Here is an 18563-nt window from a genome sequence, read left to right on the forward strand (position 1 = left end):
AGATTGTTCCTGTGAGAATATTTCTGAGCCCTACAAGATTTTGCCCAGAAAGGCAGCACAGTGCCATGGTCCAGAGGGTTGGGGACTGGCCCTGCCTCTGTGATGGGCAGCCAGTTATTTACCTCTCCACTCCTCAGAGTACTCACCTACAGAGTGGAGGAATGCTAAGGGCTGTAATTTGATCTTGAATGCCCCCCTACCTATGGCCTAGGTGAGGCCTAGGGAAAAGATGCTAAGTTACTAAGGAGATGCCCTGGAAGCTGGCATGCTGCTCTCTTCCCTTCTCAGCCACTGTGAATTGAGAGGCTTCATCTGTCATACACTCTGTTCACGGCCTTGCTACAGGCCCAGTGCTTGTGCAGGGCTGAGCAACTATAGACTGAAACTAAGAGTCAGACCTTTTCTTCTCTTTAAGTTGATGACCTCGGGGATTTTGTTACAGCAATGGAAACCTGCCAGCGCCCCTCACCTTTGCTGGCTGTCAGGACTACGTGTTGTAAGGGTCAGAAGAGTGCTTGCCTGGCATGACTGATAAATAATGTGTGGCTTTTTTCTCATGTCTCTCCCTCTCAAAGAACTCCCCCACCCCAGAAGAATAAAGAGCAGTTCAGTCTTCGACATCAGGGGTCAGCAAATTACAGCTGGTGGCCAAGTCTGACCAGACATGAGTTTCAGTCAACCCATGAACTCAGAAAGGTGTTTAATGGCTTTTTCTTTTTGTTTGTTTTGTTTTTCAATCTGGTGACAAACTTACCACATGGTCCAGGATGGCCTTGAATGTTTTTGGATGGAGGTGCACGGTTGTATACACACAGGTGCACATGCAAGCCACAGATCAATGTCAAATTTTCCCCTCCATGGTTGCTACAGATCAAGATTCAAGCTTGATCAGCATTTTACAGACTGAGCCCCTTCCTAGCCCCGACTTTGAGCTTCTGATCCTCCGCCTCCACCTTCTCAGTACTGAAATTATAAACTTTTACCACTCTGACCAATTGATGTGGGACATCAGATTTCGTTACGGATGGTTGTGAGCCACCATGTGGTTGCTGGGATTTGAACTCAGGACCTTTGGAAGAGCAGTCGGCGGGCGCTCTTAACCACTGAGCCATCTCTCCAGCCCCCAAGAAGATGTTTTAAGACATGAAAATTCTATGCAATGCAAAGTTTACTTTCCACACCGGCTTTGCCGGAATGCAGCCATATCTGTTTACGTACAGGCTAGATGAAACTCCTTTTGCACTGTCAGCAGCTCAGTATTTACAAAAGATTTAGCATCCGACAACTCAGCAATATTAATTCTGTCCCTTTCCACAATCTTCTGACCCCGGCTGTTATTCCTCTCCGAGGTCACCTCAGCTGGTCTCTGTACCTTTGGGTTACTGGAACCCTACAGGCTGAGCGGAAGAAACGTCCTCCAGAAACCACTGCTGTTTTGTCATCTTCCTGTTCGGTATCACCTCTCATGGACGTGGGTCCTATGTGAAGTGAGCATTTAATGGGATAAAAAGAAAAAAAAGGATGGAAGAAAAGGCAGGGGGGAGACAGTAGAAAGGAAGAAACGGGTTTTCGAGGGTAACTTCTAAGAAAGGTAGTGGTAGCACACTCTGAATTTAGCTATTCTAAGAATGCGTGCTTCCATTCTAGTCATGGTTTTTCACAACCCCACAGTTCGTTTTACTATATATAAAGACGACATAAGGATGTGTATTCATAAATAGATAAAATGAACCGTAGCTTTCCTGAAGTGAGGTTCAATAGCTATCCAAATTTAACACCTTCCCATTTACACTGAGGGTTTGTTCAGTTCTTGTGGAAAAAAACAGTTCTAATTTTAAGTCCCCAACATTATGTGATATCTCTCTCTCTCTCTCTCTCTCTCTCTCTCTCTCTCTCACTCCTCCCCTCTCCTCTGTGTGTGTCTGTCTCTCTGTGTCACTATGTGTGTGTCTGTCTCTCTGTCTTTCTGTCTGTCTGTCTCTCTCCCCTTCCCTGTGTGTGTCTCCGTCTCTATGTGTGTCTCTTTCTGTCTCTCTCTTTCTCCTCTGTGTGTGTCTGTCTCTGTCTCTGTCTCTCTGTCTCTCTGTCTCTGTCTCTCTCTCTCCTCCCCTCTCCTCTGTGTGTGTCTGTCTCTCTGTGTCACTATGTGTGTGTCTGTCTCTCTGTCTTTCTGTCTGTCTGTCTGTCTCCCCTTCCCTGTGTGTCTCCGTCTCTATGTGTGTCTCTTTCTGTCTCTCTCTCTCTTTCTCCTCTGTGTGTATCTGTCTCTCTCTGTCTCTGTCTCTCTGTCTCTCTCTCTCTCTGAGCTAGGGGTCCACTATGTAGCCTAGGTTAGACTCAGACTCTCTGTCTGCCTTACTCAGCTTCCTGCACTCTGGGATTACAAGTGTGTCCCGGCACACCTGACTCCAGTGGCTCCTTTTGCTGTCTGTGGTGTGGGGCTTTATGCAGGCTAGGCAAGTACTCTTCCACTGAGCACCTCCCCAGCCCCGAGAGATTCTTCAGGGGACTGGTTCTAAAGAAAATACATAATGCACAGTCAACGGTGTTATGTTTTGATTCTACCGATAACCTTCCGTGTGTGTCATAATAAAATCTTCCTTCCAGCTAGATGCCATAGCAGCCTACCTCTCCTCCCATAGGTCAACAACAAGGCTTTTCCAGTACACAGGCTAGCCCACCAGCCAATGAAGAAAGACCTGCCCTGAAGTTCTTCCAATTGTCTTGAGACCAAGGAATAGCCTGGTTGGAAGACGTGCTTTATCTTAAACCTTTTTAAAAGGCATTCTCATGTTTATAAGTGCTTTCCTGCATGTGTGTAGTGGTAGAACACTCTAAATTTAGCTATTCTGGGAATGCGTGCTTCCATTCTGGTCATGGCTTTCCATAACAGCACAAGCCTACCTGGTGCTCTTGGCGGCCAGAAGAGGGCGTCTGTGGTCATAATGTTTTTGTAGGATGTGTAAAGTTTACCCTAGGTTGTTCAGATACTGATTTCTCTGCCCTTGGATCTTGTTTCAATCCGGACACAGCATTGTAATGCCTATACCAAGAATCTCCTGTCTCAAGTTTGTGTAAACTGTTCTTATCATTTCTCTGCCTTGTCAATAAATGCAGAAGCAAAGCAATGCCAAGGGTCGTTAAGGTTTGATCTGTTGCTATGTGTTGTGATGCTACATACTGGCCCCCAAGATCTGGTTGCCTCAGGGATGAGGGAATCCTCATCACACCAAGTGATGCTATGTACCTTGCTCCAATGCTCCAAATGTAAAACTATTGGTTGAATATAGCCTACAGAGTATGGCTGGGCAGAAGAGAGGTAGGCAAAGCTTTAGTTCTCAGGAGTTAGGGCTGGGAGAGACCATGAGAGGAGAGAGAAAATGGAGAGAGAGGAAGATGGCATGGGGTGAGGGATCATGAGAACTGCCATGAGGACTGGCCAGTCAGAGTAAGAGTGTCCTAAGTGGAACATGGCAAGTCATATTTTGGGGCTATTGGCAGGGAAGTAGACAAAATAGCATATCTGCCCAGTTCTAGTGCTTTAACTATTTATTGTCAATATAAACATTTTGTGTCTTTTACCTGGGAACCAAATGATTAATGTGGGGATAGACACTCCCGACTGAGATTAAATATTGACAACAGAGTGTGGTGGTGCATGTCTCTAATCCCAGCACTTGGGAGGCAGAGGCAGTTCAATCTCTGTGTTCCAGACCAGCCTTGTCTAGAGTGCGCTCCAGGGTAGCCATGGCTACACAGAGAAACCCTGTCTCAGAAAACAGCAACAACAAAGCAAGCTAGTAAGCAATGTTCCCCCACAGTTCCTGCCTCTGTTCCTGTTTGAGTTCCTGCTCTGACTTCTCTCAATGATCAGTCATTGGTCAGGATGTAAAAAGCCAAATAACCCTTTCTTCCCCCACCCCCCAAGTTGCTTTTTGGCCATGGTGTCTATCAAAACAAAAGAAAGCAAACAAGAACAGAAAAAGAGAGCTTTTTTTTTGTTTGTTTGTTTTGTTTTTTTTCTGAGACAGGGTTTCTCTGTGTAGCCCTGGCTGTCTTGGAACTCACTTTGTAGACCAGGCTGGGCCTCGAACTCAGAAATCTGCTTGCCTCTGCCTCCCAAGTGCTGGGATTAAAGGTGTGTGCCACCACCACCCAGAAGAGAGCTTTAACTCTGCTGAATATAAGTAAGGATTCCCTGACCTCACCGAGAAACTTCAGAGCATAATAGAAGCTCTTTCACTGGTTGAGGTAATAAGGCCATGACCTGAACAAAGTGTTCACCAAGCTGCCCATTGTCAGGATTCTCTTAATGTTGGCCATCTACAGTGATGAGAGGATGAAGTCTGTCCTGATGAGAATGTCAAGGGAGGGCCTGATACAAGATAATTTCTGAAAGAAAAAGAATGATTTCCCAGGCCAAGGGCGATGGCTTCATCATTCAGGACTGGTGAGTTGGCAAAGAGAGAGTGTACACAATTGGGAGGGCATGGTTATCACGTGGTGTAGACCAGGAAGTGGCCAGCAGCCACAGCACAGAGACTGTGCTGGGGGCTGAAGACTGGGCTCAGACAGAGGTCATTCATCACTATGGAGACTGTTTTAGCCCACAAGAAGACATCACTAGGCTATGTGAATGTGAGTGTGGGTTACTGAGGGAGTACATGGGCTCTGAGGTCAGTTCATACTTGGAGTACAGCAGGAGGCAGGTAGACATGGGATATCTCCATGAGATCGGGATGAGCCAGGGGCATGATGCATATCTCAGAAACAAGTGGGAGAGAGACTACAGGAAATGCTATAGTGTGGATATGGCATGTGCCTCCGAAGGGGTCCCGTGACAGAAGCTTGATGTCCAGTGTGGCAATACCGAGGTGATGCAGTAGGCATGGTAGCACCATCCCATACTCCCAGCACTCAGGAGGCTGAGGCAGGAGGATCAGAGGTGGCTTGACTCTTCTACACGTTCACTTCATGAGAATTTCACGCATGAGCACACTGTATTTACCTCATTTTCACCCCTTCCTCCCTCCCTTCAGCATTTTCCCTTGGAGTGAGCATGCATAGGAAACTCTCTCCAAACTGAGCCAGGCCCACCATTCAGGAGGCAGAAGCAGAAGAAACATCCTTAGGTTCAAGAACAACCAGGTTCACACAGAAAGTCTCACACCATCCAGGACTATAGACTGGCATCCTGTGTCAAAAACAGAGCCTGGGGAGGGGGTGCTGGAGAGATGGCTCAGTGGTTAGGAGCACTGACTGCTCTTCCAGAGGTCCTGAGTTCGATTCCCAGCAACCACATGGTGACTCACAACCATCTACAATGTGATCTGATGCCCTCTTCTGGTGTGTCTGAAGACAGCTACAGTAAGAGCTAAGATAAATAAATAAATAAATCTTTCAAATGTTTAAAAACAAAACAAAAACCAAAAACAGAGACTGGGAAGATGGCTCAGTAGGTAAAGGCACTGACCACAAAGTGGACAGCCTGAGTGTACCCACATGGGAGAAGGAAAGACTAACTCCCATAAGCTGTCCTGTGAGCTCCACACTGCAAATGCCCACACATGCTTGCAAATAAATGTAAAATAAATAAATAAATAAAGGCAGGCCTCCCAGAAGTTAGGTCGTTGGCAGTGAGGTAGGTCTTACTAGGCTAGAAGTATCACTCAGAGCTAGGCCCCAGCTCTGTAAGAAAGAAAAGAAGAAAGCTGGCCAGCTCGTGTTTAGATGGACATGGAGGCACATACTTGCAATCTCAGCACTCAGGAGGCAAAGAGAAAAAAATGAAAGGGAAAATTGATTATGATAAAGAGTGAGCCTGGGGCTGGAGAGATGGCCCAGCAGTTAAGAGCACTAACTGTTCTTCCAGAGGTCCTGAGTTCAATTCCCAGCAACCACATGGTGTCTCACTACCATCTGCAATCAGATCCTATGCCCTCTTCTGGCATGTCTGAAGATAGCAACAGTGCACTCATATCAATAAAATAAATCTTTATAAATAAATAAAGAGCCTAACCATTAAGTCTTTCTGGCACCCTCCCTCTTTTACCACATTCTGATGCATTCCTGTCTTGATGACATCCACCTAACATTATGACCTCACAGAATGAGAAACTGAAAGGATTTCTGATCTTTCAGTCTCCCAAACTGTGTGCTAAATAAATCTTTTGTCATCCCTTACCTTGGGTATCTTATTACAGCAACAGAAAATGATGGCTGTGCCTTCTGGTAACTCACTGACTTTTGAGCAGGAAGTAGCCCTCACACTTGGTAGCGTGAGTGAAGGGGACTCTACTTCCCACTGAACGTGGGGACAGGAAGTACATACTGTGCCTACCTACATACGAGTGGCTGCTGCAGAGATCTGGGCTGCGTCTAACAGGCAGAGTATTGCTCCTGTTTGCCTGGCCTTAACCTTCAACGGGGCTTCTGATCAACAGGGCATTCAAGATCCAGAGAACACAGAAGCAGCGGCCAAGGGCATGACAGAATCACAACCCCCAGAGAAGAACGAGACTGGCAAACATTTGTGGTGCTAAGAAGGGAGCTAGAAAAGCTGTCTGAGGGCTGGCGAGATGGCTCAGCGGTTAAGAGCACTGATTGCTCTTCCAGAGATCCTGAGTTCAAAACCCAGCAACCACATGGTGTTTCACAACCATCTGTAATGAGATCTGATGCCCTCTTCTGGTGTGTCTGAAGACAGCTGCAGTGTACTTACATATAATAAAACTTTTTTAAAAAGGAAAAAAAGGGGCTGGTGAGATGGCTCAGCAGTTAAGAGTACCGACTGCTCTTCCAAAGGTCCTGAGTTCAAATCCCAGCAACCACATGGTGGCTCACAACCATCCGTAACGAAATCTGATGCCCTCTTCTGGGGTGTCTGAAAACAGCTACAGTGTACTTACATATAATAAATAAAATATTTAAAAAATAGAAAAGCTCTCTGAGTCATAGATATGTGCTTGTGCTGTGCTTTAAAATACAAAGGGGTCTAGAAGTCAGGGCAGCAGGATGTCAGGACTGCAGCAGCCCAGGCAAAGACCATACAAGTGGGAACATGGCAGTGATCATAGCGACATTAGGCCAAAGGCAGGGGTGGCAGGGTGTGATGCCAGGTACGTTGACAGTTTGGAGCTTCCTGGGAGTGCGAGCTGCTGTAGAGACCTGAGAACGTCAGGAGGCGTGGGGGGTGGGAGATATTAGTGGTTCCTTCTCTTGCTTTCTCCTATTTCCATTTTGTATTGAGCTATTCAGCTTATAAAGTGAGCCCTGCATTTGTATAATATTCCCTCAGAATAAAGACCACTCACTGTCTGTCTGAGTCACTCTTCCATGGCTGTGAAGAGACACCATGACCAACTTATAGAACAACGCATTTACAAACTTTTTCTTTCTGGCCTCGCTCTGCTCTGGCCCTGCTCGCTCCTTGCCACGCTTTGCTCCGCACCCCCGCCTCACTCAGGCATTTATTGGGGGGCTTGCTTACAAATTCAGAGGGTGAACCCATGACCATTATGATGTAGAGCATCCCAGCAGGCAGGTAACCATGATACTGGAGCAGGAGCTGAGGGCTTCTTTTTTTTTTTTTAAAGATTTATTTATTATTATATATAAGTACACTGTAGTTGTCTTCAGATGCACCAGAAGAAGGCATCAGATCTCATTATGGGTGGTTGTGAGCCACCATGTGGTTGCTGGGATTTGAACTCAGGACCTTTGGAAGAGCAGTAAGTGCTCTTACCCACTGAGCCATCTCACCCCACCCCAGAGGGCTTACTTCTTATCCATAAGTTTGAGGGAGGGGAAGGAGGGATGGGTCTAGCATGGACTTTTGAAACTGCCAAAGCCGCCCTCCAGTGCTACACCTCCTCCAGCAAGGCTACACCTCTTCATTCTTCCCAAATAGTTCCACCAACCAGGGACCAAACATTCACATATATGTGCCTGTGGGGGCTGTGATCATTCAAAACACCCCATTGTCACTCCCAACACATATGAAGTCTCCTTAACCTTATATGTAGTCAAGAGCCCACTTCACCATGGTACCACCATCACAAACAAGATGTTGATCAGAAAGAAAAAAAAAACAAATTTTGAAATGATCCCAGTAGAGATTAACCTTGGAAAGCTGGGAAAAAAAGAAGAAAAAAACAAAACAACAAACCATTGAGATACAGGCAGGAAAAGGGGCTCACTCCCAATCCTTGGATTAGAAGCCAGTCCACAAAGGAGAAAACAGAGTTTGCCATATCGAGGGATATATAAATCATGATAAAATTGCCAGACAAAGCACAGTCTTGTCAGTGCAAACTCCAAAGGACATAAAGACTTGATTTTGAAAGTCATTTCACTAACCAGGCTGGAGAAAAGCTAGCAAAACCTACCATAGCTTGTAAGGTCTTTTTAGGATTTTACCCTGCTTCGTGGTTCACCTGCCTCCTGCTCTGGGTTTACCATGTCCGGCCCATGATTTGGACTGTTCCTGGTCGTTTGGGTTTTTTGTTTGTTTTGTTTTGTAACGTTTATTTGTTTGTTTTGTGTGTGTGTGTGTGTGTGTGTGGTGAGTGTTTTGTCTGCATGTGTATCAGTGCACTATATAGCGAGCTGCCTGGTGCCTGTAGAGGTCAGAAGAGGGCGCTGGATCCCTGGGACTGGATGGTTGTGAACTGCCCTGTGGGTGCTGGGAGCCCAACCTGGGTCCTCTGCAAAAGCAAGTGCACTTTACCACTGAGCCAACTCTGTACCTATCACTTTTAACTGTGGCCAGAGCTTGCAATTCATACCCTTCCTCTTTGCTGTGTTCCCATCTTCCTCCTCCAACCTTTTTAGTTCAAGAACCTTGACTCATATTGGGCGCTGAATTCCCAGGGCAAGCGGGAGTCAGGCACGCGACAGATATACAATATCTGCTTACTGAATAAAATGGAATTGCTAGTTCTAAAAAAAAAAAAAAAAAATGGAGTTATGCGCCCAAACGCATTCCCTTTCTGGGAGAAAAGGATGGACTCACAAGGTTAGAAGCTAATCCCACCCATAATGTACGAACCCTGCCCACTTTCCTCTCCTGAGGCCTGTACTAGACTCTCTAACAGACATTTCTTCTGTTATTCTCACCTCGACCCTCAGAGACCTTACTCTTGTTTATCAGAAGAAGTGAAATAGTTTCTGAAGATTTCAAGAGACTGATTTAGCTTACACTCTCTCTAGCCTTTCCTTCCCAAAGACAAAACTGCTGATCTTGGCGGCCTGCCCCTTCCCCTCATGCCCCGCCCAATCGCACCACCGGAGACAAAACTTTGCAACTTTGCTCTCAGTTTGAGTTCCGTAAAATTGTCACCTCCGCGTAAACCAAAGCGAAACGCAACAGCAGAGTAGGCAGAGCAAATCGGAACACACAAACTGAGCTCACAAGGGCTCCGCCCAGTGCGGCATGCCCCGCCCCGGTGCCCTAGCAACAAATAAACAGTTCGAGGTTCGGCGGGGTTTGTGCACTCGAAAGCGAGCTGTCCGGGTGCCGCCCCGAGTGGAGTGAGCCGAGCCTTGCTTACCAGCATCTGCGCCTCCGCACACCGCGAAGGCGCCCAACTGGAGGTGCGGCCACGGCCGGGGCAGGCGGCAGAACGCCGGTGAGAGCGCTCGCGGAGGCTAGGGAAGCGCCAGGATCTGGGCGGAAGACTGCGACGCCGGGGTGGGGGAGTAGAGGTGGGGGGTATGGGGAAGAAATGTGGGGCCTGAATTTCGAGACTGGGGACTGGTGTCACAGTCACCTCAGCTGAGAAAGAAATGACCATGGAAATACCCATCTTAAAGTGGGAGGTTCGCAAGCGCTCGCCTTAACCCCAGTAAGCATTTGAGACCTAGGCCTTTTGTCGTCCCCACCGGTACAGTTCAACCCAGCGTGTCGTAGGAGGGCGCACTCTGAGACAGACTTAGGATGGATTTAAGATGACCTGCATCTGATGGACAGCAGCGGCAGATTCAGGCTGTGCCCTTTCTGTGAAACTGGTGTTAGTCCCTTGGTTCTGTGGGGTAACTTTTTTCACTCCTAGAAGATGCTTTGGCGTTTGGGAAATAGAGGAAGATCAGCAACGAGGTTTGGATTCCCCCAAACTAAGTACACGCCAATAAGGGACTGTCCAGGTTGCCCTGAGTTGTATGGTGGAATTCTTTGCATGTAATAGAGAAAGTAAGGTTGACCCTGGTGGGAGGGAGAGGTGTCCACACTGCATCTAACCACACCCTACCCTAACCCTCCTCCTGCCAGGATCCCTCCTGTTCTTCAGCCTGCATCCTGCGATCGCCATCCTTCCCAGCCTCATTTTTCTTCCTAGAGTGGCTGTGGTTTTGTTGCCGCAGCCCTCAGGGACTCGCTGTTCTCTTCACTGTTGAACTTGATGCTCAGCATGCACTGGGTAAAGGGGCCTCAACTTCTTGCACAATTATGGTATTACCATCTCTGCTTAAGGAAAAGTGTTCCCCGAACTAGGCCGGTGTTGCTCACCTTACACCTGCCCTATCGCGGCTACTGGTCTTTTTATCTCCTAGCATAGAAATACCTCCTGCTCCCTCCTGTCCTGTAAGTACCCACAGCCCTTTGCACCACGCTTGAGGTATCCTGCCTGCCTTGCTTCTCCTTTAGCCTGCAGTTTGGAATGTGTTTAGTAAGCCTGTGGGTCTTAAGTAAAGGTGCCATTTCCTGACTTGTTTCTAGGCTTCTACACTACTGCTCTTCTTTTGCCGGATCCAGGAAAATGAAGAATAACTTACAAAGCCCTCGAAACTAATGGCGTCTTCCTGCTCTTTGTATAAATGTCCAGCTTGTTAGTTTACAGAGGCTGAAGGCCAAAGCTGCTCTTCACTTGCTTTCCAGACTTGATCGCCCCTCCCCCTTTCCATCCCACCCTGCCCTACTCCCCATTTGCTTGTGGACAGCCACTCTGATCTTGGTTGGTCCCTTTATCTTTGTATAGCCTCTCCAACCGCAAAACCTCTGTATTAATTTCTTCTCAGGTGGCTATGACCAAACACCTGAAACAACAGTTCAAGAGAAGGAGGGCTTATTCGGGGTCACACTCAAGTTTTGGTCCCTTGTAGTGAAGAAGGCAGAGCTTAGGGCAGCAGAGAGTCCAACAGGGCAGGTCAGAAAGCAAAGACGGTAGGACCAGGTGAGACCCACCCGTAAAGACCTACTTCTGCTACCTAGCTCTACCCCCCTAAAGTCTCCTCAAGGCCCTCTTGGGAATAAACAATCAACATGTGAACCTGTTCGAGACATTTCATATTTGAACCAACACACCATCTGATTGTAATTCATTATTCATTTAGCAAATGGTTCATCCATTCGGTGTGCCAAATAATGGTTTAGGCTAAGGAATTCAGTGGTAAACTCACAAACAAACCCTCTGGGTTTCTCTCAGTTACTATTAATTATTAATCACTATTAAGTAGTTGGAATGGTTTTAATGAGACTATCCTCCATAGACACAGATATTTGAACCCTTGGTCCCCAGTTGGTGCACTGTTTAGGGAGGTGGTGCAGCTCTGGAGGAAGTCTGTCCCTGATGGGGTGTGGGGAGTGCCCTGAGATCTCCCAGACTCCCCTCCCACTTCACTCTCTGCTTCCTGCCCCGCCTCCTCAGTAGGAAGTCTCCCTCTGTAAGGCAAAAGTAATCTTGCTCCTCCATAAATTGTTTTTGGTCATAGTGTTTTATCACAGCCAAAGAAAAGTAACCAATATAGTAGTTAAAACAAAAAACAACAAACCCTAGGGTGAGGGGCCAGAGAATGATACTTCAAGGCAAAGGCCTTGTGGGTAGTGTCTTAGTCAGGGTTTCTATTCCTGCACAAACATCATGACCAAGAAGCAAGTTGGGGAGGAAAGGGTTTATTCAGCTTACACTTCCATACTGCTGTTCATCACCAAAGGAAGTCAGGACTGAAACTCAAGCAGGTCAGGAAGCAGGAGCTGATGCAGAGGCCATGGAGGGATGTTCTTTACTGGCTTGCTCAGCCTGCTCTCATAGAATCCAAGACTAGCAGCCCAGAGATGGCACCACCCACAAGGAGACTTTTCCCATTTGATCACTAATTGAGAAAATGCCTTACAGCTGGATCTCATGGAGGCATTTCCTCAACTGAAGCTCCTTTCTCTGTGATAACTCCAGCTGTGTTCTCCATTTGCTCGCCGTTACCTGATACACTCGGCCGTCTAACGAGCTCTCAGACTCATGTGTGTTGCGTATCTTGTAGGTTTTGTATATGCCTGATGTCTAACAATGCTGAGAGTCCGTTCGTGTGCTCATTTCCCCTGTCTCCTTTTCAGGAAAGGATTCAGGTGAATAGTTTGCTGGTTGTTATTGGGTGGTTCTCTTAACTGTTGTGTGTCGGGCACTCTCTATCGTTTGCTTTAGAAGTATTTTCTCCCAGTCTCTGGCTTAGCATTCATCTCTTGATACCTATTGGTAAGCAGACATTTTACATTTTGACTGCGAGCTCAGCAACTTGTTCTTCAGGACACATTACATACTTTTCTGCTGCTATGATTGAATACCGTGGCAAACCTTAGAGGAGCAGGGAGTGAACTCAGCCTGGAGTCAGGAAGAAGAGAGCAAGTGGGTCCCTGCTGTAAAACCTCAAAATCTACCACTCTGCCCACCCCACAGATATGCTTGCTCCAGCAAGGCTCCTCCCTACTTCTCACCTACAGGAGGAGGGGTCAGCATCTGTCCCAAACAGCCCCACCAGTGGCTGGGAACCAAGTGTTGAAACACACAGACCTATAGGGGTATTTCATAGTCATGAGCTGTGGTTCTGATATTATACTCAAGAGGAAATGTTTGCCAAACTGAAGGCCATAGGTCTCTAAAGGTTTTGTAATTTGGGGTTTTATACTTAGGCCTATGATCAATTTTTAAGGGTTTTGTTTGTTTGTTTGGTTGGTTGGTGTAGTTCAAATATTAATTGGAATTCCTTGCTTTTGTATTTTGTTAATAGACCGGCATTATTTCAGCACCATATACTGTAGTGGTTCGCAGCCCTAGGAGCACTTTAATACAGTTCCTCGTGTTGTGGTGCCCCCCAACCATAAAATTATTTCCATTGCTACTTCATAACTGTAACTTTGTTGCTGCTATGAATTGTAACATAAATATATCTGTTTTCCAGTGGTCTTAGGAGACCCCAAAGGGGTCACAACCCACAGGTTGTGGGCTGCTGCAGGGAACTGACAATCCTGACTTTGACGTTTTTCCCTGAAAAGCAATTCCCTCGTACGTGTGTGCAGCTACTTTCAGGCTCTCCTTTTTAAAAAATCATTATTTTGGGCTGGCGAGATGGTGCAGCGGTTAAGAGCACCGACTGCTCTTCTGAAGGTCCTGAGTTCAAATCCCAGCAACCACATGGTGGCTCACAACCATCCGTAACGAGATCTGGCGCCCTCTTCTGGAGTGTCTGAAGACAGCTACAGTGTACTTACATATAATAAATAAATAAATAAATAAATCTATCTTTAAAAAATTTATTATTTTATGTAAATGAGGCTCTATCTACATGTACACTTGTATGCCAGAAGAGAGCATTGGATCCCATTACAGGTGGTTGTGAGCTGAACTCAGGGCTTCTGGAAGGGCAGACAGTGCTCTTAGCCGCTAGGCTGTCCCTCCAGCCCGTTTCCGGGCTCTTTATTCTGTTCCATTGATCTGTTTATTCGTCTTGACCCCACTAGCACCTGGTGTGATTTTGTAGCTTTAGAAGAACCTTTGAAGTTAGCTGATGTTAGCCTCCAACTGTGCCCTTTTTCAAAGTCCTTTGCATTTCTAGATGAATTTTGGGAGTGTCTTCAAGAAGATAAGAACTTTGAATAAATTCTTAAAAGCCTTTATCTTATGTCCTTTGCAATTCCATCTGATCTTTGGAATCAGTTTGCCAATTTCTAAGAATTTAGCTGAACATTGTTGGTACACTTTTAATCCCAGAACTCAGGAGGCAGAGGTAGGTGGATCTGTGTAAATTTGAAGCCAGCCTGGTTTATATAGTGAGACAACATCTTTAAAAGAAAAAAGAAAAAAAAAAACTAAAAATGTTTAACTGAGGGCTGGAGAGATGGCTCAGTGGTTAAGAGCACTGACTTGCTCTTCCAGAGGTCCCGAGTTCAATTCCCAACAACCACATGGAGGCTGACAACCATCTGTAATGGGATCTGATGCCCTTTTCTGGTGTGTCTAAAGACAGCTACAGTGTACTCCTATACATAAAAATAAAATAAATATTCCTAAAAGAAATATTAAAGAAAAAGTTAAACTGTTCTCAACCCATTTTAAAGATTTAGCCCCATGTACACACAGCAATCTGTTCCAGTGTTTTCAGGTGAGCCATTGACCACTGACAGTCAAGAAAGTATAAGATTGCTGGACAGTGGTGGTACACGCCTTTGATCCCAGCACTTGGGAGACAGAGGCAGACGGATTTCTGAGTTCAAGGCCAGCCTGGTCTACAGAGTGAGTTCCAGGACAGCCAGGGCTACACAGAGAAACCCTGTCTTGGAAAAAGAAAACAAAACAAAAACAAAAAGAAAGTATAAAATTATGAAAAAGAGAAAACATTCAAAATCTTAAAGAACTTACTCCAAAGTGTGCACCCTGTACCCCGTGGAGAGGTTTTCCCAGCACAAGGCAGTCTTCTGGACTTCATAATATTTTTTTTATTTGTATTCTTTTTTTTTTTTACAAGATTAAGTGTGTGTGTGTGCCCCCACGTGCGTGCGTGCATGCGTGCATATGTTTGCAGATGTACTCAGACTCCAGAAGGCTTGTAAGATCCTTGAAGTTATAAGCAGTTGTGAACTTCAAACCCATGTGGAGGCTGGGAGCTGAACTTGGTCCTCAGGATAAGCAGCATCTGCTCTTAGCCCCTGAGCTGTCTCTCCAGCCCCATCTCCACAGCCCCATCTCTGCAGCCTCCATCTCTTCACAGCCCCATCTTTGAAGCTCCCATCTCCACAGCCCCATCTCTGCAGCCCCATCTCTGCAGCCCCCATCTCTTCACAGCCCCATCTCTGCAGTCCCCACCTCTCCACAGTCCCATCTCTCCACAGCCCCATCTCTACAGCCCCCACTTCTCCACAGCCCCCTCTCTCCACAGCCCCACCACCTGTATTTACTCACTACATTATTTCTCATATTCATCCCTGGATATAGTGTCTAGGAATATACTACATTTCGCCTGAGGGAAAAATATTTTTCTATTCTAGACACATTAACCGTTTTGTTTGTTTAACTTGGGACATTGTGAGTGAAAAGTTAAGAACAAGACGTGTGTTTTCTGTAAATGCTTAGCCTTGGCTGAGCTTTGGTGATGTGCACACTCCCTCTTCCCTAGCTAGAGGAGACAGGGTAGAGATGCTCTCCCATCAATCGTTTTCTGTATGGCGAGGTGGTCTCAGGACCTAGAGGAGTGCAGCTTGGTTGTGCACACTTGTTAAAACAACCACAACTTTGCAACAGTTTATTGCGGAAGCAGGAAAGTCCCCACTCACATTTCCTAGAGGATTCTGACCTCTTCAGCTAGTCACTGAGCCTGCTGGATGTCACTGAGCGCCTAACGAGTGACCTCACCGAGCCCCTGCTAGATTATTTTGCAGATAGGACTGGTGCCTGTCTACTTTGAAGCACAGCTTTGTGATGATGAAGATGATGGCAAGCCTCACTTGCTCTCAGACCCTGAGTCTCCTCTTGCATCTACTTCTACACTTAAATCTTGAAACCGCTTATGTAGAAAGTGCTTGCATAACAAAGGCCAAGATATGCTTTTGTCTCCTGGCTGTATAATTTGTTTGAAATTTAACTTTTAGTATGCAGCCCTCCAGGGAAATAATCAAGAATAATTTGGTAAAATGGATCCCCATAGGCCCACTCCTCCAGTTCAGAAAGCAGCAAAAGCATACGAGCTCTGTGCTTCCGGCTCTTCTGCAGGGTGTGGCAAGGGCAGCCATACAGGGAAGCATGGCTCTAGTCTTTGATTTTTGTCTCTACAGTTTTAGTGTGCATCTCTGAGACATTGCATGCCCAATGCCATGTCTTCTTGCAGCTTATGCAAATCAGAATACAACAAAGTGCCACATAAGAAGGGGCCATAGGTCTCTTTATCAAGGGCTGCTTAACAAGCACTTGTCACAGTCGGTGGCATCTGATGCTTCCTGATCCAGGCAAGCATTTTTTTTAATGATATGTAATCTTTATATGTATTTGTGAGATGTGTGTAGACATCAAAAGGGACTAGCCTCTTCTTTCCTCCAACACTAACCAACTCTGTGTTGGGAACCTTCAGACTCATAGTTATATTGAACATGTAAATGTATTTGTTGGGACAGTTTGTGGTCCCCCCACCCCCACCCCATTAAAGTCACTAAGAAAATGTAGAAAGCTGCTTCCAGCAGGCCTTGATGGTGCATGCCTTTGATCCCAGCACTTGGGAGACAGAGTCAGACAGATCTGTGCAAGTTCGAGGCCAGCCAGCCAGGTCTACATGGTGAGACCCCGTATCATAAATAAATAAATAAAACGAAAGGAAGAAAGAAAGGAAGGGAGAGAGAGAGAGAAGGAAGGAAGGAAGGAAGGAAGGAAGGAAGGAAGGAAAAAGTCACACGAGGTGATGAAAAGTAATCTTCTCCCATGTTTTTGCTTGTCTTTGAAAGCCAGGTAAAGGGAAGAAAGGGAAAGGCCGGCCCAAGACCTCCGGGAAGAAGCAGAAGTTGAAGAAGCCGGAAGTGGACATCATGAGCCCGGCAGCCATGCTGAACCTGTACTACATTGCTCACAATGTTGCCGACTGCCTGTACCTGCGAGGCTTCCCCTGGCCAGGGGCTCCCAAAGGGAAAAGGGGGAAAAAATAAGATTTAGGTGATAGAATTCAAAGCACGCCTTGGTCTCAAAGAACAGAAAGTAGGAGAATGCATTTAGACTCAAGGACTTCGGCCAAACGGGCTCTAAACGACAAGCGGAAACACATAGCCACTGCGATAGCAAACGCCGTTTTTTATTTCCGAAGCTAAGCCAGGCACTAGGTAAGCCACTTTGGTTTTTCAGACGTAATCAGGAAGAGTAGTTCATAAAGGTTGCCCTGGCACTAGCAGTAATTTTTTAAAATATTATAATCATAATTCTAGACTGAATTAAACCTTGTTCTCAGAAGGCAGCTCCAGTTTGTGTGAGTCGTTTTCTTTGGTGAGGGGTCGGCTCAGAAAGGACCAGGCAGAAAGCTCAGGCCTAACTTGGAAACACATTTTCTACTGTGGTTTGGTTTTGGGGTTTTCTTTGTTTTCTTTTTCGATGCTGGGGATGAACCGGGGGCCTCTGTTCAGGAAGAGCCATTAAATGACCCTCCTCCCTTTTTTAACAAAATGGAAAATAAATAACTTGTTTTTTATAATTTTCTGCTTAGCAGTCTTTTTCTAATTCGAATTAACTACACACTCCAGTCGGTGGAGACTAAAATCGTCACGAGCATCATCTTGCCAGGTGTGCAAGCCTGTGGTGAAGAAGAGTTGGGGCCAGGAAAATGGTTCTGGATGTAGTAGTTGCCATGGAAACACAAGTACCTGAGTTTGATCCCCAGCATCCCCGTGGCATCCAGACACTGTGTGTGGTACATGCCTATAATCCTCACTCCGGGAGGCAGAGACCGGAGGATCCCTGGGGCTTGCGGGCCAATCAGTCTAGCTGATAGTGAGGTCCAGGTTCAGTGAGACTGAATGTACCGATGTCAATCAGTGGTCTCTCTACACGTGTCTGCACACACACACACACACTCACACACCTGTGTGGTGGATGAAGGAAGGGGAGCAAGTCAAGTAAGCTGGATTTCAGTTGTTGTGACAGAAGGCCCGAGGAAAGCGGCTTAAAAGAGGAAAGACTCCTTGCCACTCGCTCGCAGTTTGAGAGGCTGGCCGCATTATTTGGGGAACAAGACAGAGCAGAGTACTGTGGCCATGAGAACACAGGGCAGAAGAGGCCCCAGAGAGTGGCCAGGGAGGAAAAGTTGTGAGGGTCACAGACAAGACACTTCCTTCCTTCCTCCCTGAAGTGGGGCTCCCTACACTGTGAACCTCAGCTAGCCTGGAACTCACAGTATAGACCAGACTAGCCTAGAGTTCAGAGCTCCGTCTACCTCTGCCTCCCAAATGCATGCATGCGACCAAGACACACTTTTCAAAAATGTGCCTCGGATGACTGCCTTCTCCTAAGAAGACCCTACTGCCTACAGTTTCCATCAAGCGCAGTTCAGCTGAGTCCGTTAATGTGGATTAATCCGCCGATATGATTATGGTCCTAATGTCCCAGTCATCTCTGAACAGTGCTGGGCCACAGCTAAACCTTCAATCCATGAATCATTGTGGAACATTCCAGACTTAACCGTAATACCCTGTCCTTAGACCCCAAAGACACATGCTCGTTACACAAGGTAAAAGACAGTCAAGAATTCCCAAATTCTCAGGTTCCAGGACTGCACAAAGGTCTAAATCAAAAGTCTCCGGAGACTGGAGCCCTTATCTCTGAGCCCCGGTA

General features: G+C 46.5%; 1 protein-coding gene across 1 annotated transcript; it reads left to right on the forward strand.

Annotated features, from left to right (window-relative positions):
- The first annotated feature begins 6215 nt into the window (after nucleotides 1–6215).
- On the forward strand, nucleotides 6216–17193 carry Smkr1 (small lysine rich protein 1). Its single transcript, XM_021165243.1, has 3 exons — nucleotides 6216–6278; nucleotides 9456–9629; nucleotides 16694–17193. Exons 1-3 carry the CDS (start codon nucleotides 6216–6218, stop codon nucleotides 16889–16891), a joined length of 435 nt encoding a protein of 144 aa, XP_021020902.1. The 3' UTR covers nucleotides 16892–17193.
- Nucleotides 17194–18563: the final 1370 nt, after the last annotated feature.

The sequence above is a fragment of the Mus caroli genome, chromosome 6 (assembly GCF_900094665.2).
Source record: "Mus caroli chromosome 6, CAROLI_EIJ_v1.1, whole genome shotgun sequence".
NCBI lineage: Eukaryota > Metazoa > Chordata > Mammalia > Rodentia > Muridae > Mus > Mus caroli.

Bases quoted from the DNA above. Each gene is read 5' to 3' on its own strand.
- Smkr1 (XM_021165243.1), top strand. From the start codon at position 6,216: ATGGCTGTGCCTTCTGGTAACTCACTGACTTTTGAGCAGGAAGTAGCC. The intron at 6,279-9,455 runs GTGAGTGAAGGG...CCGGTGCCCTAG, and splicing joins TAGCCCTCACACTTGGTAGC to CAACAAATAAACAGTTCGAG. The intron at 9,630-16,693 runs GTGAGAGCGCTC...TGTCTTTGAAAG, and splicing joins GGGCAGGCGGCAGAACGCCG to CCAGGTAAAGGGAAGAAAGG.